The sequence below is a fragment of the Fringilla coelebs genome (assembly GCF_963513975.1).
Source record: "Fringilla coelebs genome assembly, chromosome: 19".
Lineage (NCBI taxonomy): Eukaryota > Metazoa > Chordata > Aves > Passeriformes > Fringillidae > Fringilla > Fringilla coelebs.
Window position 1 is genome coordinate 13039850 of NC_140045.1, and position 21884 is coordinate 13061733.

The window sequence follows — 21884 nt, forward strand, 5'->3', positions numbered from 1 at the left end:
AGAGCTGTGCTGACCAGCAGGAACCCCCTGTGATGCTCAGAGGGGCTGCAGGGCTGTACTGACCAGCAGGAACCCCCTGTGATGCTCAGAGGGCCTGCAGGGAGCTCCAGGAGCCATCAGGGCCGTGCTGAGCCCAGCTCTGTGCCTTGCCTCCCCAGCTGGTGGCCGTGCTCAGGGAGGTGAGCTACCTGAGGGGCAGCGGGGCAGGAGCCATCCCTGCGGCAGCAGCTGAGCTCCATTCCTGCAAGGAATCCTTCTGGCAGCTGGTGGCCAGCCTGGAGCTGATGGGGAACAGCTACAACAGGGTCCTGAGGTCCCTGCTGGAGGTGGAATATCCCCTGGTGCAGGGGCAGCTGCAGGACATCGACTTGAAGCTGAGAGAGGCAGAAGAGACGCTCACCTGGAAGACAGAGGGTGAGCTGGCTCTGGGTGGTGTTGGCTTTCCCAGCTGTTACAGAGATGGGGCAGCTGAGAGCTGTTTTAAAAGATTTTATTTCATTATCAGTTTCAATGGCTAGTGAGACATGAGGGATGTAAAATTCAACTGTAAAAGCCAACTCATTTCCTGGTTACAATACTTTACAAATGGTTTTCAGCCCTCTAGCTTTTGCCCCACAATGCTGCTGTTACTTCTAACACCAATCACCTTTTTTTTTACCTATATTTAACACCAATCACCTATATTTTCACCTATATTTAACACCTATCACCTATATTTTCACCTATATTTTTACCTATTTTTAACACTACTTACCTGGATTTTTACCTATATTTTACCCTATATTTAACACAAATCACCTCTATTTTTATCTATATTTTAACCTGTATTTAACCTATATTTAATACCAATCACCTCTATTTTTCCCCCATGTGGTCCTGCTACAATGCATCTTTCTAATTCTCTAAATCTTCTCTAATTCTCTAAAAAACAGTTCTAATTCTCTAAAATATCTGGTGTTTTTGCAAGGCTGCATTTTGAAACCTGTTGAAATTTGTTTCTAGCTCAATCTCTGTCTCAACAATGTCATCTCTATTCCATGGCCTCCCTAAGCCAGCACACCTTGTCTCAGAGCTTGCACTCAGGTGTAGAAGGCTGTGGGAGCTTTCTGTCAGGTTTTGAGAATTCTTTACATTTCTCACAGTGGGACACCTGGGGCTCCTCCTGTTCCCCCGTGTGCCCAGTCTCTGCTCCCTGGCTCCCAGTAGCTCCTTAGGTTTAGCCTGGGCTGTGGGAGGAGAGGCTCTGGTGGTCCCTGCTGAGCCTTGTTGGGGTAGGGTGTGGTGAGTTACAGGGGTCTCGGGATGAGAGAAGAAACAAGAATCTTGACTTTGTTTCAGAAGGCTGATTTATTGTTTTATGATATATCTATTATATTAAAGCTATGTTAAAAGAAAGGATTTCATTAGAAGGTTAGCAAGGAATGGATAATAAAATTTTGTGACTGACTAGACAGTCTGGGACAGCTGGACTGTGATTGGTCATTAATTAGAAACAACTACATGAGACCAATCAAAGATGTACTTGCTGCACTCTACAGCAGCAGATAATTATTGTTTACATTTTGTTTCTGAGGCTTTTCAGCTTCTCAGGAGAAAAAAAATCTTAGCAAAGGGATTTTTCAGAAAGTATCATAACTACAGTAGGGGAGAGGTAGAGGTGGTGAATCTCCAGGTGGTGAATCTCTTACCTTAAGGATGATAGAGAGAAACATGTGAGAACACCAGAGCTTGGCCCAGCAGTGCTGAAAATAGAGGACCAACCATCTTATTTTCCCCAGGTGTCTGGGATCACATCTCCAGGGTGGTGAGTGATGTCTGTGACCTGGAGCAGAGGGTGCAGAAGGCCAAGGGCAACCTCGAGGAGATCCGGAGCATCGTGCGCTCGTGGGGATCCCCCGTCCTGGAGAGGAGGGATTCCAAAAGGGAGGCAGTGCTGAGCCTGGAGGAGTGCCAGGAGCGCCTGGAACGGCGCTACAGCCTGCTCAGGGAGTGTGGGCAGAGGATCCACTCCCTGCTGAAGGTGAGGGGGCTCCTCAGAGGCTCCGTGCTGCCCCTGTGGCGCTGAAAACATCCAGAGTGCTTTGCCTGAAATGAACTCCCTGAACCCGTTTGAGAAGCCGACCCAGGGTTGATTGATGCTGGGCTGGGGTGCGGGGCTGGCTGGGCTCCCAGCCCGGGGCAGGACCAGCTGCAGCCCCGGGAAGGGTCTGGCTCCAGCCCTGGCTGCTGGAGAGCCGCTAGAGGGGAGTGGTGCACCAGGTTTGGGATGCTGCTCCAAGGAAAAATGCCCTCTGAGGTGCTCACCTGGGAACAGGGGCTGGGGCTGACCCTCTCTGGAGCAGGAGGTGATGCTGAGTGACAGGAGAGAAACTGCTGTTCCAAACCTTGGTGTTTCTCAGCTGTTTTGCCAGAGCTCAGACTCCTCTGTAGGCTAGGAGGAAGCCCAAAGCTCTGCTCCTCTGCTTGCAGCCAGGTGTTGAGCATGTCAGGGACAGCCCTGGCCTGGAGGGAGATGGGTTATGGGCCCAGCCCTCTCCTGAGGGTCATGTCTGGCCTTGGACTCCAAAGAGAACCAGATGGGTTCATTAGGATGGGCTTCTGAGACCCCCAGTTCTCCCTGCCCCAGGGGTGCAAAGCAACCCCAGATTCCATGTCCTCAGAGAAAAAGGAGGAGAACACGTGGAAGACCTTCTGCCCTCCATTTTCACCTTGAAGTGTTCCTGGAGACCAGGCAGCCCTGGACAGGAGCAAATTGTGGCCATGCCCCAGTGGGAAGATCCACCTCCATGGGGCTGACACTGCTGTGCTGCCCAGCATCAGCCCTTGGGTGTGGGCAGCTGTCCTTGGGACACACTCAGTGTGGGAAGGAATCTTCTTTGTCTTCCAGGAAAACCAGAGCCTCCTACGTGCAGAGCCAGCCTCTGATGCCTGGAAGGAGTATTTGGATTATGTGGATGAGATAGTCCTGGATGGATTCTTCACTGCCATTGAGTGCTCCCTGAAATACCTCCTGGAGAACACAGGTGACACCTGGTTCCTGTCCCATGGCTGCAGGGGCTGCTCAGCCTCTCCAAGGGGACATCTCTGGCTGTGCTCCCTCATACTCAGTGGTTGTTCTCTTTTTCCTTGCTTTCCTCTGGCACTGGAGCCTCCAGCAGGGGAGGGTGACTCCAGCACTGGTCACTGGATTGCTCAGGGCGAGGGATGGAGGTGGCTGCACTGCCTGCAAGGGTTAATGGAGAGAGACAGCTGAGGCTTCTCCCACAGCTGTGCTTGGACATCAGTCACCTCCCACCCTCCCATGCCCAAAGCAACAGGGTGGCCCCATCCCTCCTCTGTGGGGAGTGTCAAGAGCCAGTTCTGCTCCTGAAAGGCACCACACAAAGCCCTCAGTCCCTGAGCATTAGTCCTGGGAGGAGGTGAGCTGGGCTCAGGAGTCCCCAGCCCAGCCCTCCTTGCTCTGCTGAGAGCAGCTTGTGTGCAGCTGAAGCACATCTCCAGGAATGCTTCCCTTCTGCATGTGAGGCACAATGAGCCAGAGAATTGCATGCAGTTCTTCACCATCTCGTTAAAAACTTGCCTAGGTTGTCACATTTGCATCTGGCTTCAGCTTCTGGCTGCTGTTTGCTTTTGGTTTTTTTTTTTTTGTTTCATGCCTTCCACCACCAAATTAAAGAGCCACTTGGTTCCTGTTGTTTTTCTCCTCTGCAAGCACTTCCATGCTGGCATTGTTCAGCTCTCAGACTCCCTCTGCATTACCTGAAGAGCCTTTCCTCCTCAGGTGTTTTCTGCTCCTTCAATCCCTTGTGTCTCACCTGTTCCCCACTGGTTTTGGTGGGTTCCACAGCACAGCTGGTTTACCAACCCCTCCATGGGTTGTGCAGGCACCAATGAGTGTGTGTCTGCCACCACACCCTCCTCCTGTCCCTGCAGGCCATGTGGCATCTTGTCATAGGAGGTCAGTGGCTCAAGATTCCCTGGAAAAGATTCCCTGACCTCTCTGTTCTTCCCTCCCAGATCCCAAGGCAGGGCTCGCTCCCCTCTTTGAGGTGCAGCTGGATTTGGTGATCCCAGATTTGGTGTTTCGCCCTCCCTTGGACCCTGGCACCAAGGATGGCTTCTGTGACATGGTGGAAAGTCTTCTCCAGGGCATCTACCACATGTCCTCGCTGGTGCCCCGGCTGGCTGCACACAGGGGCCTCTGCCACTACCAGGTCTGTGCTCGGGGGCTTCCCTGGGCTGGGGACAGTGAGGAGGTGCCACGTGCTCCCGCCTCACTGTGCTCTCCTCTCTCCCCTCCCTCTCTGCTCTCTCCTTTCTCTTCTCTGCCTTGTCCCCTCTTCTCTCTTCCCTTCCTCCCTTCTCTTCTCTTTCCCCTCTTCCTTTTCCCATTTTTCTTTGCCTCCTTTCCCCTCTTCTCTCTCCTTTTCCTTCTCCACTCTCTCTCCTTTTCCTTCTCCACTCTCTCTCCTTTTCCTTCTCCTTCCGTCCTTTCCCTCTTCTCTCTCCTTTTCCTTCTCCACTCTCTCTCCTTTTCCTTCTCCACTCTCTCTCCTTTTCCTTCTCCTTCCGTCCTTTCCCTCTTCTCTCTCCTTCTCCTTCTGTCTTTTCCCTCTTCTCTCTCCTTTTCCTTCTCCTTCCGTCCCTTCCCTCTTCTCTCTCCTTTCCCCCTGTGCCCACCCACCCACCAGGCAGCCCTGGAGGCCATGCCCTCGCTGTGCCCGTGGCGCCAGGAGCTGCTGGCCCGCGCTCAGGCGGCGGCGGCGGCGTGCCGCGAGCACGGCGCGGGGCTGGAGCGGCGCTTCTCGCACCTGCTCGGGGAGGACAGGAGGGAGCTGGGCCACCACCTCCTGCTCCAGGGCCGTGTCCCTGCACCTGCAGACATCGAGGAGGGGGTCCCCGAGGCGCCGGCCACGCTGCAGCAGTTCAGGGAGCAGCTGGGCTCCTACGAGCGGCTCTCCGAGGAGGTGGCTCGCATGCAGCCCTTCTGCACCTTCCAGGGCTGGCTGAGGCTGGATGCACGGCCCTTCAAGGTGGCCTTGCTCAACGAGATCAAAAGGTGGAGCTTGGTGTTCAAGCAGCACCTCCTGGACCACGTCACGCACAGGTGAGGTTGGTTCTGCCTCTGCTCGTGGAAGTTCTCGTGTCTTGGCTGGGCTGTGTCATTTCATGCTCATGGCCAAAGGATAGAGAATCATGGAATACCCTGGGTTGGAAGGGATCCATAAGCAGTGCAGCTCCTGGCCCTGCACATCCCTGGGGACATTGTCCAAACACTCCTGGAGCTGTGACAACCTCCAGAGCTAATACAGGAGCAAGGGAAGGGCTTGTGCTGCACAGCAGCTCCATCCCAGCTCTGTCTTCCATGCCCTGGTCTCTGCTTGCGTGTGAACTGGGAGCAGGGACATCCCTTGGTACCCCTGACATCCCTGAGACCAGATGTGGGGTGTGTGTTTGCCCAAGGTGTGTGCTCTGCTCCCCCTGAGCCAAATAATTCCATCTCTGCCCAGAGACTGCTTGCTTTACTGGATTTGATGGTGGCCATCAGTAAATCTTGCAATGATGTTGTGGGGTTTCTAACAGCCCATGAACCAGGGAGCCTGGCATGAGCCATCATGGGAAGGTGTCCTGGAGCAGTTTGGGCTCCAGCTTTTGCCATTACCATGTGTTCCTTGCCCGAAGAGCTGCTCAGATCTGTTCAGGACAATGCCCTGGATGATTTATTGGTCACAACTGAAGGGTGTCTTAGGCTGTGGGTGCTCCCAGGGGAGTGCTCACAGATATCTGAAGAGGAGGCTGCTGCGTGGGGTGGTGATGTGATCTCTGGTGTGCTTTTCAGCACCATAAATCTGTCTGATAATTTCTTTGCAAAGAGGTTTAGTGTGGCAGAGAATGAGCATTTAGGAGCTGTTATTGAGAGTCCCTGAGTCAGCAGTTTAGTCTTTATTAGGTGAAGTATTTAAGGATACTTTTAGGCCCAGCAGCATCCAGAGAATTTAAGCAGGCACTTAAGAAGTGTTTTGAGACCCAGGAGCCCAGTGCTCCTCTGCTGAAAGTGCCCAGTAGCTGGTGAGGTTAAGAACAGGATAAGCAGATGAGGAAATGTGCCCCAGACACACTCCTCTCTGTGATGGTTTATGGCTCAAGGGCTTTGAGAGACAGGGATCTTAAAGACCTGTAGGGATTTTTTTTCCTCCCACAAATGCCCAGTTGCTTTTCTCGGCAAGCTTCTGTGAATTTGCATCACCTGCAGGAGGGAGCTGCCCTGTGAAGAGAGGCAGTGCATGAAGGGCAATCCCTGTTTGTTACAGCTTTGAAACGTGTCAGGTTCACCTGGGGAGCTTGGATTCCTGCAGTGGAAGAGATGGGGTGAAAACTATCAAAGAATCCCAGAATGGTTTGGGCTGGAAGGGATCTTGGAGCCCATCCAGTGCCACCCCTGCCCTGGCAGGGACACCTTCCACTGTCCCAGGCTGCTCCGAGCCTTGGCCAACGTGGGTTTGGACATTTCCAGGGATCCAGGGGCAGCCACAGCTGCTCTGGGCACCCCATGCTGGTGTCTCCCCACCCTCCCAGTACAAACTGGGACAGTAAAATCTGTCCTCTCAGACAGCCCATCCTGAGCTCCCTGTCTCTGTTCAGGTACTTGTCTCCAACTTGAGAAGTCCCAACCTGTCTTTCTGTTCCTTAAAGGAAGCTGTACCACACCCAGGGACACCTTTGAGCAGGAACTCCAGTTCTGAGGCTGGATATTAATTTCAGAGGAGCTGGAAGAGCAATAATTTCAGAGGAGCTGCCCTCATCCTGTGCTTCCTCCCCTGCTTTGTGCTCTGCAGCTTGGCTGACCTGGACGAGTTCATCCAAACGGCCGAGAAAGGTTTGAGCAGAAAGGTGGAGAAAGGCGACTACAGCGGCTTGGTGGAGGTCATGGGTCACCTGCTGGCTGTCAAGGAGCGTCTCAGTGCCACTGATGCCATGTTTGAGCCCCTGAAGGAGACCATTGAGCTGCTGAGAGCCTACGAGCAGCAGCTGCCCGAGGAGGTGCACCAGCAGCTGGAGGTGGGTGAGGGCTCGTGGTGGGCACAGCAGTTTGCCCAGGAGCAGAAGGCAAAGGGAGCAGGAGTGGAGGAGCATCCCTGGGATATCCAGGGCCCTGCTCCCTGTCATTAGAGGGCCTCAGTGGGCAGTGTTTTGCTATTGCAGGATGTGGCTTAGTAGCTCTAAATGTTGAGATTTTTCTTTTAAAGCAGAGATTAAGCCTTTTGTTATGTGTGAAAAACATGGAATTGCCTGCTCCAACTCCCAGCGATTGCTCTTGAAAAAAAATTAATGCATTTTCAAATCCATCTGTTAATTAGGTTGAATTATAATTATTTTTAAATAAGCTGGTTCTTGGCAGCTCTGGAGATGGGAAGGACAATGTTGGCAGGGGAGCTGCCTTCCCACAGGACTTCAGTCCTCCTCTGGGTCAGGACCACCAGGTCTGCTTTACCCAGAGGACAGCCCTGGGAGCAAGTTAGGAAAATATTTTGGCATCTTTCCACATCTGGCTCTTATGAGTCAGTTCTTTGGGAATCCCTTTCTTTTCTGCAAAGGGGACCATGAGATGAAGGTTGTAGGAGATGGTGAGTTTTGGGGGACAGAGACAAGCCCTGCCAGCTGTGTCTTCATCCACCATAAAACCCAGTCCTGTGGGGAGCCCAGCCCCACTAAATCCCCCTGCCTGGGAGCTGCTGGTGTGTTCCTGCTTGTGCAAATACCTTCAAATACCTGATTTACTTTGCTGAGAGAAGAAATGAGGGTGTGGAGCAGCCATGCAGAATTGTTCTTTCTGGCAAGTGACAGCAACGCTTGTGTGTGAATGATTCATTCCCTCCTGTATGGAGTGGGAAAAGCAGAAGCTCCTCTCCCTCTGTGGAGATGGACGGACTGGAGCTGCTGTTTGGTAGGAGGAGAAGGAGGCAGCTCTGTGTGTGGTCATGGGTAGTGATTTCTGCTGAGACTGTGGTGAAGAATGCCAGGAGACCCCTCAGGAGGGGCTGGCCCTGCCCTGGCCATCTCTCTTTCCCTTCTTTCCATGGTGGGTCTCCATCAATCTCTTCAAGAGTGTCAGCTGGGATGGAGAGAAACCCAGAGTCTTTCCTGTGGGTTTGCACAGCACATGGAGAGGAGGGAACCTGGGGACAGCAGAGCTCTTGGCAATCATGGAATTGTCAGGGTTGGGAAAGACTTTTAAGATGATAAAATCTCACCATCCATCATCACTGTGCTTCCCCCCAAACCACGTCCCCAGGTGCCACAGTCACGGGGTTTTTGGACACTTGCAGGGATGGTGACTCCCCCCCTGCCCTGGGCAGCCTGTTCTGATGCTTTACAACCTTCCTGTCAACTTCTGTCCTCATATCCAATCTAACCCCCCCAGGCATGCCTTCAGCCATCCCAACCCCCCTCCCTTGCGGTTTTAGCCACTGGATCTGTGGCTTTTCCCATTCCATGGTTATCCATGAGCAGATCCCACCCTGCAGAGCCCCTCCTGCCTGCCTGCAGTGCTGCAGCAGCTCTCTGGCCACAGAGGGCAATCACAGGCCTTCCCAGGCCTTTTCCCTGGGGGAGGCTGTGAGATAAGAATTGTTTTCATTCTTTCTCCGCTTGCTGCCCCTGTTGCTAGGCAAATGTGGAATGTGTTATAGAGATTTTTTTACCAAAGGGTGGTGGTGTATTGTGTTTGTTGAGATTTTTGTGGTAGGGAGGAATGATGTATTTGATTTTATGTTCTCAGAAGGTTAATTTATTATTTTATGATGCTATATTATATTAAAGAATGCTATACTAAAGAATGCAGAAAGGATACTTACACAATACTAAAAAGATAATAATGAAAACTTGTGACTCTTTCCAGAGTCCTGACACATCTTGGCCCTGATTGATCAATGAGTGAAAACAACCCACAGCAGAATGCAATGAAACAATCTCCAAATGCATTCTAGTTGAGCAAAACACAAGAGAAACAAATAAGATAATAATTGTTTTCTTTTTTCTTCTGAGGCTTCTCAGCTTCCCAGGAGAAAAATCCTGAGCAAAGAGATATTTCAGAAAATGTGAATACCACAGTGGTGTTTTGCTTGGCTGACCAATGAGGTCAAAGCTCTCTTGGGCAGGCTGGAAGGGGTTACTGGTTTCTTAAGAATAGAGTAAGAATATAATATAGAAGAATAAAGCAATGGTTCAGTCTCACTGACATATTTTATGAAAAATCCTTTTGCCAGGATTTCTTCTCCTGGGAAGCTTCAGCTTCTCCATGTTTTATCCTCTGGAATGTGATTTGGAGAACTGTTTACCCAGCCTGTGAAGTGTTTTTAATTAATGGCCAATCCCAGCCAGCTGTGTCGGACTCTGAGTCTGTCGCGAGATTTCATTATTCATTCTTTTCCGACCTTCTGATGTCTCCTTTCTCTTTCTTTAGTATAGTTTTAGTATAGCATTTTTAGCATACCGCCATAACCATACCTAACATACCACAACACATAACACAACATGACATAAAACGTAATATAACATAACCATACCAATATTATATTAACATAACGTGGCGATATTTTAACACAACGATATTTTAACACAACGATATTTTAACATAACGATATATCAGCCTTCTAAAACATGGAGTCAAGATTCTCATCTCTTCCCTCATCCTGGGGACCCTCAAATGCCCCCACATTTCTGCCTTCTGCATCACAGCGTCAGTGCTAACCCCGCAGTGCTCATTACGCCTCCTGCATGGCGGAGTCGGTGCTCACCACCCCCATGTCAGGGGGACCCAGCAGCGCTGTTGTGCCCGCAGGAGCTGCCGGAGAAGTGGAGCCAGGTGAAGAAGCTGGCCCAGGCCGTGAAGCAGCAGGTGGCCCCTCTGCAGGCCGCCGAGGTGACGGCGCTGCGCCAGAGCTGCGCCGCCTTCGACGCGCAGCAGCAGCGGCTCCGGGAGCGCTTCAGCAGAGAGGCTCCCTTCAGGTACGGCTCCTCCAGCACCCCACCAGCCTCAGGAACTGGGGTTATTTACCTGTCTCGGGTTTGTTGTTGTTGGAATGGCTTATGAGGTATTAAAAGTTTTCTTTCCCAGCCGCACGCTCGAAGGAGAAGTCGGGATTCTTCAGCTTTGGTTGTTTATTTTCTCTTTTTGGATCTGCAGAGGTTTGTTCAGCAGGTTGGGTTGGGGCACACTGACCGCCTCAGGGTGGTGTTTTCTTTTTATACTAAAAACTACATGTACTTTTTTTCCTATAATAATTTTTTAATACTTATCACTTATGTTAGACAGTTTGTCTTTAATCTAAAAGTGCGACTTCAGAATCTTTAGTGCTACTTTATCACACCAGAAGATGGAGGACAAGAAGAAGAAGGAGAAAGACTGGACACATCTAGATTCCTCCATCTTGCCTCCTGAACTCCCATTTTAAAAACTTTAAAATTCTACTTTTTCACATGGTGATAAATTCACTATCATTCTATTCAAACTCCTGTGGCTTGTAACTCTTCACACAAAGCTGGCAATTGTTTCCATGGGCTAAAATCCAAGGCACAGGTGTGTTTGACTCTGTGCCAAGGTCTCTGAGCCCCCTGCCAGGGTCTGGAGTCCTCCAGGGCAGCCAGAGGAATGTCCTGGGTTTCAACCTGCCTGGAGAAGAGGAGGCTCAGAGGTGCCCTTATTGCTCTCTGCACCTTCCTGGAGGGAGGCTGCAGACAGCTGGGGTCGGTCTCTGACAGAACCAGAGGGCACAGCCTCCAGCTACAGCAGGGAAGGTACAGGGTGGGTATCAGGAAGAAATTTTTCACTGAAAGAATAATAAAGTACTGAATGCTCTTCCCAGGGAGGTGGTGGAATCACCATCTCTGGGTGAGTTTAACAAGGCTGCACCCAGGATAGATAATGGTCACCAGTTTTTTTATACAGATATAAGTTTGGTCTATTTGCATATCAGGGGTTAATTCTCCAAGCACAGCTTCAGGTAATAAAGCCATATTCCTCAGTTTGCTCCCCACAATTCACTTTTGTTTATACTTTTCAGGGCCTGTGGTGTGTCCCAGAGGGATTGTTTTGTCTGACCAAAATGTGAAGGCAGTTAATTACACTTTATACCGAGTTCAGAGCTATGCACTGCAGGATTTGAAAAATATAAAAGCTGAAATCTTAAGGCATCACCTGCATGTCCTGGTGATGCAGAGCTCTCCTCCCTGCAGTGCCCTGTCCCTGGGAAGAGGCTGGGCTTGGGTGGTGTCAGCAGTGCCACAGGGCTCAGCCATCAGGGTGTAGTAGAGACCTTTCATCTCTCCCCTGGTTCTCAGAGGCTCTGTTTGTTTTATGGGTCCTTCAGAAGTTGTTACAATGTCACTTACGAAGAATAAACGTTTATTTCTAGGTTTGACACTGAAAAGCCTTATCAACTGCTGGATGCAAAGCACATGGAGATTAAACAGATGGAGTCAGCCATGACCTCGATTTATGAATCAGCTGGTCTGTTTGAAGTCATGGTGCCAGAGTATAAACAGCTGAAGCAGTGCAGGAAGGAGCTGTGTCTGCTCAAAGAGCTCTGGGACATGATCTCCCTGGTGAACACCAGCCTTGAAGAGTGGCAGACCACCAGGTGGGTGAACATTAACGTGGAGAACATGGATCTGGAGTGCAAGAAGTTTGCGAGAGAGATTCGGAATCTGGACAAGGAAATGAGGGCGTGGGATGCTTTCAGCGGGCTGGACAGCAAGGTGAAGAACATGCTGACAGCCCTCAAGGCTGTGGCAGAGCTTCAAAATCCTGCCATCAGGGAGAGGCACTGGAACCAGCTGATGCAGGTGACGGGCGTGAGGTTTGCGATGGACTCGGACACCACCCTGGCTGACCTCCTCAAGCTCAACCTGCATGAATTTGAGGGGGAGGTCCACGGCATTGTGGACAAAGCAGTGCGAGAAATGAGCATGGAGAAGGTGCTGAAGGAGCTGAGGGTGACCTGGAGCTGCAGGGAGTTTCAGTATGAGCCTCACCCTCGCACCCACACCCCCTTGCTGAGGTCAGATGAGGAGCTCGTTGAAACTCTAGAAGACAACCAGGTGCAGCTGCAGAATTTAATGTCATCCAAGTACATTGCCTTCTTCCTGGAGGAGGTGTCTGCCTGGCAGAGGAAGCTCTCCACTGCTGACTCTGTCATCTCCCTCTGGTTCGAGGTGCAGCGCACGTGGTCTCACCTGGAGAGCATTTTCATAGGCTCAGAAGACATCAGGGCACAGCTGCCCCAGGTATGAGCCCCCAGATCCCAAATTCCTGCTTGGAAAGTGTTGAAGAGGCTCCATTATTAAATGGGGTTATCTGTAGTGCCAAATTCCCCAAAGCAGGGCTGTTCTCCAGCTGCCTCACTCCTCTGGAGGCTCTCTCAGTGCTGGGGTTGTTCCCCCAGGATGTTTTTGTACCCCAGGCTGTGCTTGAGCCATGCTGAGGGGCTGATCTTCTCCCTTGTAGCACTGCAAACACAGAGTTCCTGGGTGCTGAGTGAGAGCTGCTGCCTTCCCTTCCTTCAGTGCTGCAGGTTGTTCCCTCTTCCTTTGGAGGGAAGAGGACTGAGCTCATTGCTCAGGCACTGCAAATCATCCAACAGAGCTGGCCCAGGCAGCTTTGGCAGCTTTCCCTCCCTGTCCTGTCACTCTGGTGCAGGGGAGAGCAGCTCTCCTGCTCTGGGGAGCTCCTCAGGTGCCCCCAGCCCAGCCCCAGTGTTATCCCAGGCTCACAGCCGTGCTGAGGAGGAACAAACCTTTCACTGGTGAGGGAGGAGCTTTCCCCTCACCCCAAGACAGCTCTCAGAGGTTGGCATCTCTCAGCACACCACGAGAGCATTGCTGTGACCTTTGTGTCCCTCTGTAGGACTCCAAGCGTTTTGAAGGCATTGATGTGGATTTTAAAGAGCTGGCCTATGAAGTTCAGAAAACCCCAAATGTGGTTGAAGCCACCAATAAAGCAGGTCTGTCCCAACAGCTGGAGGACATCCAGAGCAGGTAGGTAGAGCTTCAGTCCCAGGGTCTTGTCAGAGGCTGGAATCAGCCACGAGAAGTTGGTGGAACCTGTGCTCTGAGGCTGTGCTTCCTCTGCAGTCACAAATCTCCAGCTTTTCTGATCTTTCTCAAGTTTCTGTATTTGTGACCATCACCCTGGGAGGGTGGGCAGCCCTGGCACAGGGTGCCCAGAGCAGCTGTGGCTGCCCCTGGATCCCTGGCAGTGCCCAAGGCCAGGCTGCACAGGGCTGGGAGCAGCCTGGGACAGGTTGGGCTTTGAGGTCTCTTCCAACCCAAACCCTTCTGTGATTTTGTGATCAAAAAAAGCAGAGCTGAGCCCATTTAATTTACAAAATTATCCCTGTGTACCCTTGAGGCATAACACAGCTCCCTGAGACAGACCTGAGTGCCCTGGGATGGAGAGATTTCTCACTTTACATATGAATCTGCCTGAAAACCACTTCAAAGTCCGTGCTAAGCTGTTGTGTCAGTAGCAGCTCTCCATTTCAAATAAGGATTTGATTTTATTTTCAATCGAACAAGGCCAATGTTCCTCACAGAGAATGTTATTTAGGAACTTTGTAAGCTCAGCAGCAGTTTAGCATGTGAACACTGCAAGATTCATTTTAGATCGGAGCAAACAACTTTCCTTTCATGCTTTGCAAACACAAAAAGCTGAGCTGGTTGGAATCAGACTTTAAAATGTGGCTCATTAGAATAAAAGCAGTTCTGGAAATGTTCATCCCAGTGGATGCCACCACCTGTGGCAGCCACGAGCTTGTCTAAAGCAGCAGGTCAGACTGCAAACCTTTCCAACCTCTTCTTCCACTCGTGCTTCTGCTTTTTCATGAGGCTGCCCTGACTCTTGGGTGTTTGACCCCTGGAGTAGAGTGAGCTGTGAGTTCCCTTGTGCTTTGTGGATCTCTTCAGGGCTGTGGGAGGGAGCAGCCTGCAGGCTCAGCTCGTGCCTGGCATTTCCCCACGGTGGGCAGAACCTGCCTGAAAAGGGCAGCAGGAAGCATGGCAGGGTGTTAACCCGCCTGTCCTGAGCTCTGCTTTGTCTCCCCAGGTTGTCTCTGTGTGAGAAGGCTTTGGCTGAATATTTGGACATGAAAAGGTTGGCTTTTCCCAGATTTTACTTCATTTCTTCTGCAGATTTACTGGATATTCTTTCCAACGGCACCAACCCACAGCTGGTAAGGCTTGTGCTGCACCACCTTTGCATTTTCAGGAGTGTCACAGTGTAGGGTGTTGTCCTGGGACTCTCCTTAGTGTCCTTTTGAGAGTGATTTTCTCCCACCTTACGTGGATTAACAACAACTTCACAGCTGATCTCCATCTGCCATCACTGACAAGCAGCCCTGCCCTGGCTATTGTCTGATCTGACCCTGAGGATGCTCGTGGCAGGTTCAGAGAGCACCTCTGTGGGTTTTGGGCCATAAAAACAGTGCCTTTGTTCCAGCTGGGGTACAGTGAGGCTGCAGGAAAATGACTTCCATGAGGATCTCATCCAAAACTTGTTGCTGACCTTGGATCCCACCAAACAAAGAGCCCCAGGCTGGGCATTCCAGTGTGGGAGGGTTGAGCACTGGTGGCTTGTAGAGGGTGGGTTTTTTTAGGCAGAAGAGGCAATCTCCAGGAAAGTGCCTCTTCCTTCCCCCTGCAAAGCCTTTGGGATGTCCTGATGGCAGGGCAGGGAGAAGCACAGGTGAGCAGCCAGGTCAGGCAGTGGCTGTGGCCAGGTGGTGTCTGACCCTGCCCTGGGTGTCTGGGATGGGCTCTGAATGCCAGGTGTGGGGAATCCCCCCAAGCACACCGTTCCTCCTCCCAAATCCCCCCAAGCACACCATTCCTCCTCCCAAATCCCCCCAAGCACACCATTCCTCCTCCCAAATCCCCCCAAACACACCCTTCCTCCTCCTGGCTCGGCAGGATTGCTGGATCATCCCCTGGAGAAGCTGGCAGTGACCCTCCTGTTGTAAGAAATGGCTTCCCAGTCCCCTTTCCCCCATTCCCAGGGATCAGAACCCTCTGTTCCCCATGGGCAGAGTTCAGGGGATGCAGTCCTGCAGGTGTTTTCCATGTGGAGCTGCTGTCAGGGAACCTCAGCCCCTTAGGCTGGCAATGCCATGCCCTGCCCAGCCTGCTTTGGGAGGCATCACCAACCCTGAGGTTGGTGTGTGAGCCAAATCAACGTGTTTACAGCAAATGGAGCCTGTTGGGTAAGGAATCAATTCCTTATTCCACCTTTTAGTAGTGAGCAACCTCAGCCTCCTTAAGCTTTTCCTCCTTAAGCTTTTTCTCCTTTTCAGTTTGTGTCAGGATGTGAATGGGGCAGGCTTGGAAATGCTCTTGTTGCCACTAACCTTTAACTCAGCTTGGATCTGTTTGCTGCTGCTGGGTGATTTCAGCCCACAGATTGTCATAAATACACAGCTGATTGATGCTTAAAATGGAGAGAGAGAAAGGGAACACAGGAAGCAGAGAAAAGCTGCTGTGCTGAAATGCTCCACGGAGTAAGGAGAAATTCCTGGTGCTTTCTGTTATTCAAAACTATTTGCAGTAAAATCAAAGTAAATGTCAGGCAGGATCATACACGGATACGCTCTCAGCCTTTCCACTGTAGTTTCAAAGCCTGATAATTCCTGAAGGAGGATTAAATAGACAATGCTATTATCCACTTGAACTGGGTATTGAACTGGTGCGGGTTCAGGTGCGTTCTGGGCTCTGGTGGCAGAACTGGATCGAGTGCTGGAGCACAGCCAAGGCCCTGCAGAGTGCCCAGGGGCTGGGAGAGGACAGTGGGGGCTGCTGAGCCTGCCCACTTGCAGGGATAGAACAGGATTCCATGGTTTGTGTAAGATGTGAAAGGATGTGTGCCTGTCCCGGTAGGGAAGCTGAGTGTCCATTCCTTCTCGATCCACTTGGCACCTCCTGGGATTCAGCCAGGTAAGAAACTGATTTGGGCACCTGTGGGACAGCTCCTGAGGAGGGGCTGGAATCCTCAGTGGGACAGGGAGTGAGAGCTGGGCAAACAAGCCATAGGATGGATTATAGGATAGACTGAGCTGGAGGGAACCCACCAGGATCATCAACTCCCGCTCCTAAGGAAGGACAGCAGGAGGCTCGTGTTGGCAGCATTCTGGCCATGAGTGAGATGTGGTGCTCCCAAGATGTTCAGGTCATTCTTTGTGAGCAGGTCTGTGGTTGTCACACCTCTGCTGCTCTCTGCTCTGCCTGTCCTGGTCCTTGATCTTGAGTGCTGTCCAGCTCTGGCCCCTCAGTTTGGGAAGGACCTTGAGGTGCTGGAGCACATCCAGAGGAGGCACCGAGGCTGGAGAGGGGCTGGGGACACAAACCCTGTGAGGAACGTTTGGAGGAGCTGGGGGTGCTCAGCCTGGAGAAGAGGAGGCTCAGAGGTGCCCTTATTGCTCTCTGCACCTTCCTGGAGGGAGGCTGCAGACAGCTGGGGTCGGTCTCTCTGACAGAACCAGAGGACACAGCCTCCAGCTATGCCAGGGAAGGTACAGGTTGGGTATCAGGAAGAAATTTTTCACCAAAAGAATAATAAAGTACTGGAGTGCTCTTCCCAGGGAGGAGGTGGAATCACCATCTCTGGATGTGTTTAAAAAAGACCAGACATGGCACTGGGTGCTGTAGTCTGGCTGAGGTGTTAGGGCACAGCTTGAACTCGATTCTCTCAGGGGTCTCTTCCCAGCTCATCATCCTGTGATTCTGTGTCCTGTCCCCCTCACTTCATTCACACAATCCCTTTGGCAGGTGCAGCGTCACCTTTCCAAACTCTTTGACAACTTGGCCAGGCTGAAATTCCAGGTGGACTCTGAGCAGAAGACAACCAAGGTTGGCCTGGGAATGTACAGCAGGGAGGAGGAATATGTCCAGTTCAGTGAGCCCTGTGACTGCAGTGGGCAGGTGAGAGGGGAGACCTTGTCTATCCAAACTGCCTGGGGGAACCTGCTCCCACCCCCCTGGGGTGGGCATCCCTGGCCAAGTGGGGTATTTTTGGGGTCCCCTGTCATGGGGAGCAAAGATGAATTTGACTCTATGTTTTTAGAAGGTTAATTTATTATTTTATGATATGATATTATATAAAAGAATACTATATTAAAACTGCACTAAAGAGTAGAGAAAGGATACTTACAGAAGGTTTAACAAGATAATAATGAAAAACATGTGACTTTCTAGAGTCCAGACACAGCTGGACTGTGATTGTTTAGCCAACGTGTGAATTGTTTTTACTCAATGACCAATCTCCAAACCACGTTCCAAAGTATCAAAACACAGGAAAAGCAAATCAGATAATTATTGTTTTCCTTTTTCTCTGAGGCTTATCAGCTTCCCCAGGAGAAGAAATCTGGCAAAGGGATTTTTCAGAAAATACAACAGTAACAGCCAAGGTCTTGTAGAGTTTCACTGCCTCCATGGGAAAAGCTGGAAGAACTGGTGTGGAACTTAATCCTTGCTTACTTCACAGCTCTAGTCCTGATCTGGATGGGTCCTCACAGCTCATGGTGTGAGGAAGGGCTGTGGCCTATTCTTTACTGGGCTTTTTAATTCCTGACAGATGTTTTGAAGGTTACTCTTCCCCTCCCAGTTGGGAGGGGATGCAGTCTGAAAACAGATTAAATTATTCCATAGCATTTCTGCACGGATACCTTTGGAAAGAAAAGGATTTTCCCCCCGTTTTCCAAATCTTATTTCATAGGACAAGCTGAAGTACAAAATTTAAGAATCAAATTACTGCTCAGCTTTTCTGTCCCTGTAGCTGCACTTTTCTCCATGGACTGTTAAAGGAAGCTAAAGTAGGTAATACCAGCTCTGAGCTCCCCAGTGATGGCACTTGGCATTTAAACTCTCCTCTCAGCGAGGACTTTGCCTGTGAAATACTAAATTCAGCAGGAATTGTGTTCCCAGCATTCTCTTTGTGCTGGCAGATTGTGCTCCAGTCCCACGGGTGACTCTGCCATGGCCTGGAGCTGGAACACACTGAGCTCAACTGCTCCTCAGTGGAGTTCGAGTTCCTCCTCCAGCTGGATTTTCACAAAAGCCTCTCTGGGAGGAGATGCTGATCCTGCAGGAGCAGAAATGGCTGAGTCCCCCAGCCTGGAGGAGGCCTGGGGCTTGTTTGGCTGGAGAGCTGAGCTGCTTGTCCCCCTCATTGCTGAGGGATGGCAGGTGATCCTGGGATCATCCCTCATCACCCAGGGATGGGAAGCAGGGTGCTCCTGGGATCATCACCCGGGGATGGTAAGCAGGAGCACTCCTGGGATCATCCCCCATCACCCAGGGATGGAAGCAGGGTGTTCCTGGGATCATCACACAGGGAGGGAAAGCAGAGTGTTCCTGGGATCATCCCTCATCACCCAGGGATGGGAAGCAGGGTGTTCCTGGGATCATCACCCAGGGATGGGAAGCAGGGTGTTCCTGGGATCATCACCCAGGGATGGGAAGCAGGGTGTTCCTGGGATCATCCCTCACCACCCAGGGATGGGAAGCAGGGTGTTCCTGGGACCATCACCCAGGGATGGAAGCAGGGTGTTCCTGGGATCATCGCCCAGGGATGGAAGCAGGGTGTTCCTGGGACCATCACCCAGGGATGGAAGCAGGGTGTTCCTGGGATCATCACCCAGGGATGGGAAGCAGGGTGTTCCTGGGATCATCACCCAGGGATGGAAGCAGGGTGTTCCTGGGATCATCGCCCAGGGATGGAAGCAGGGTGTTCCTGGGATCATCACCCAGGGATGGAAGGAGGGTGTTCCTGGGATCATCACCCAGGGATGGAAGCAGGGTGTTGCTGGGATCATCCCCCATCACCCAGGGATGGAAGCAGGGTGTTGCTGGGATTTCACCCCCTCTGCAGGTGGAGGTGTGGCTGGCTGGCCTGCTGGACGCCATGAGGGCCGCGGTGCGGGACGGCATGGGCGCGGCTGTGGCGGCCTACGAGGACAAGCCCAGGGAGCAGTGGCTCTTTGACCACCCTGCCCAGGTACTGCCCCTGGGGATGGCAGCGGTTCTGTCCAGGAACAGAGGCTAGAAGGAGTTAAAGGAATAAAGGGGAGATTTATTGAGGGGCCTTCAAGGTCACATCCTGGCAGTACCCAGATGGCTCCAAGATGGAAGCAAAGGAGGGTTTGGTCACGAGAGCTCACATTTTGATGTGTCTTAGTCCATTTGTGCAGGAGTTAACTGCACAATTAATACCTTCAAATTATGAAGTTCCATCTTCCTTGTTTTTTTGCTTGCCCGCCCTCCTCTTCTTGCATTGTTTATGCTTTGGGCCTGAAGTTTGAAGAGATTGTCCTTGAGTCTCCAGCTAGAATGGGATTGTTTTGTGTCTACCATTCTATGAAAAGATCCTGGTAACACTTAATACAAAGCTAAAGCTGCACCAAAGAACAGAAAAACTTAAAACCTAAGGGACCATGTGAGTTCTCCTTTCTCCTGGCCATCTCGTGATGGGTTCCCAGCTGAGCTCTGTGCTCTGACCGGAGCTGCAGGCAGGATGCAGCTCGGGGGCTTGGGCAGTGCCTGCTGCACCCCAGGGCTCACAAGAAGCCCCTATGCCCAGAGGGAACAAATTGATGGGGCCTGACAAGAGGAAGGAGCCCCTTGGGTGCCCCTCTGGCAATGTGTTCAGACGTGAGAAAGGGGCTCATTTACTGATGAGCAGCTGCCGGGTGTGCCCGGGACGGGAATTTCGATGGACGTGAAATGGATCCCTGCTCTCCTTCCTGCTGTGATACTGCATAACAAAACTTCATTTCACATCAGGGGTGCCTCATCCCTGACCTCCCCGTGGCTCAGACCCTCTCAGAGGTAAGGAAACCCTGGTGTTGAGCCACTCTGTTTCCCCAGGTGGCTCTCTGCTGCACCCAGATCTGGTGGACAGCTGAGGTGGGCATGGCCTTCTCCAGGATGAAGGAGGGCTACGAGAAGGCCATGAAGGAGTACCACAAGAAGCAGGTGGCCCAGCTGAACACGCTGGTGACCATGCTGCTGGGGCAGCTCTCCAGGGGCGACAGGCAGAAGGTGATGACCATCTGCACCATCGACGTGCACGCGCGGGACGTGGTGGCCAAGATGATCGCGCAGAAGGTCGGTGTTCCCAGCCCAGTGTGAGCCATGCTGGGCATTGAGGGGGAGATCCTGGAGGGACAGACCAGGGACAGGCACTGGGGGCACTGCCTGCCTCAGCAGGGCCCTAAGAAAAAGCATTTGGGATTTTATTCTCTGTAGCTTTCTTGCTCTGGTGTGGGCCCACGGGGAATCCCTTGGGATTTGTCCACCGCTCCCGCACTGCCTGTCATCACACACTCCCAGAATGGTTTGGGTTGGAAGGGACCTTAGAGCTCTTCTCATTCCAACCCCTGCCATGGGCAGGGACACCTTCTGCCATCTCAGGGTGCTCCAAGCCCTGTCCAGCCTGGCCTTTGGCTCTGGTACCTTCTGGACAGCAGCTGGGCTCTCCTGGGCGTGCTGGCAGGAGTGGGAGAGCAGGAGCTGGGTGTTCCTCTGCTCCAGGGGTTTCCCAGGTGCCTTCTGTCCTATCTGGGGTGCCAGAACTGATGCCTGGAGAGGCTGACCTGGAACAGAGACTAGACAGAGCTAAAAGAATAAAGTTGGGATTTATTTAAAGGCCTTTAAGGGGTACCCCTTGGGCAGCGCAAGAGCCCAGCCATGGCTACACCCAAGATGGATCCCAGTCGTGAGTTTTCACACTTTTATAAGTTTTGGTCCATTTCTATATTGGGGTTAATTGTCCAGTTATAGCTCCAGGTCATGAAGTCCCATCTTCCTTGTTTGCTCACTTCAGTTCCCCATTGTTTATGCATTTTGGGCCTGAAGCTTGTATCAATTTTCCTTGGTCCCAAGATGGAAAAGGATTATTTTGTCAACCCACCTTGTAAAGACGACTTACTAACACTTACCACGAAGCTCAGAGCTACACACCTAGGCAGCCCAGAATGTGAAAAAGGTGACAGCCAGGACTGAAGGCAGCACCCCTGCCCTCCCTGGTGGCCCTCTGCAGGTGGACAGTGGCCAGGCCTTCGTGTGGCTGGCGCAGCTGCGGCACCGCTGGTCGGACGAGGAGCGGCACTGCTGGGCCAACATCTGCGATGCTCAGTTCCTCTACTGCTACGAGTACCTGGGCAACACCCCCCGGCTGGTCATCACCCCCCTGACCGACAGGTGAGGCCCTGGGGCTGCCTGGAATGTTGAGAGTTTAGAGGAGGTAAGGTTTTAGTTAGAGATGAGCTTTATTTAATTAAAATGGGCAGGCCTTGATGAAGTTGAGTTAGTAGTTAACTGATAATTGATTGCTTGCCAATATGTTTGGTTAGCTGGGTTTCTAATGAAGAATATGGAAACTGATAAATAGCTTTTAGGAATATAAGACAGTTGTTTTTAGGAACATAAGACAATTGTAGACCTCCTCTGTTCAAAAATCAATTGAAGATGGGGAGTAGGAGTTTCTACCAAGGGTTCATTTGTCGTATTTGCATTGAAAAGGTAGGTCAGAAGGAGGAAGACTTCATTTACTTCCTCATTTTGGGATTCCTCCCCATGAAAGGGATCACAGACTCATTTCAAGGAACAAACTGCTCGTGCTTAAAGCTTTTGAACTAATTACCATACAGAGCAGGGAATGGGATGTACCAAAGTTATGAACGTGCATTCGTATTTTGGGTATTCAACACTTGTATGGATAAAAGGACTCTGCAATCACCTGTAACTCACAGTGTGTATTTGGGAGCCATCCCACAATAAACACACACTTTCTAACTTTAAACTGTTAGAGAGTTTTTGTCCCTCACAGTTGGATATCGGTA

At 51.4% G+C, this 21884-nt stretch overlaps 1 protein-coding gene across 1 annotated transcript in view; it reads left to right on the top strand.

Annotated features, from left to right (window-relative positions):
- DNAH9 (dynein axonemal heavy chain 9) overlaps positions 1 to 21884 on the top strand; it is a gene marked incomplete at its 5' end in the record, with an annotated part of 134750 nt that overhangs the window by 5795 nt on the left and 107071 nt on the right. Inside the window, 14 exons of the mRNA XM_084218566.1 lie at positions 159 to 414; positions 1779 to 2020; positions 2888 to 3023; positions 4018 to 4218; positions 4696 to 5107; positions 6837 to 7059; positions 9842 to 10008; positions 11415 to 12285; positions 12905 to 13035; positions 14102 to 14228; positions 16813 to 16965; positions 18914 to 19039; positions 19909 to 20148; positions 21083 to 21243. Of these exons, the coding sequence (XP_084074692.1) occupies positions 159 to 414; positions 1779 to 2020; positions 2888 to 3023; positions 4018 to 4218; positions 4696 to 5107; positions 6837 to 7059; positions 9842 to 10008; positions 11415 to 12285; positions 12905 to 13035; positions 14102 to 14228; positions 16813 to 16965; positions 18914 to 19039; positions 19909 to 20148; positions 21083 to 21243 (3446 nt within the window). The remainder of the gene's footprint in view (positions 1 to 158; positions 415 to 1778; positions 2021 to 2887; positions 3024 to 4017; positions 4219 to 4695; positions 5108 to 6836; positions 7060 to 9841; positions 10009 to 11414; positions 12286 to 12904; positions 13036 to 14101; positions 14229 to 16812; positions 16966 to 18913; positions 19040 to 19908; positions 20149 to 21082; positions 21244 to 21884) is intronic.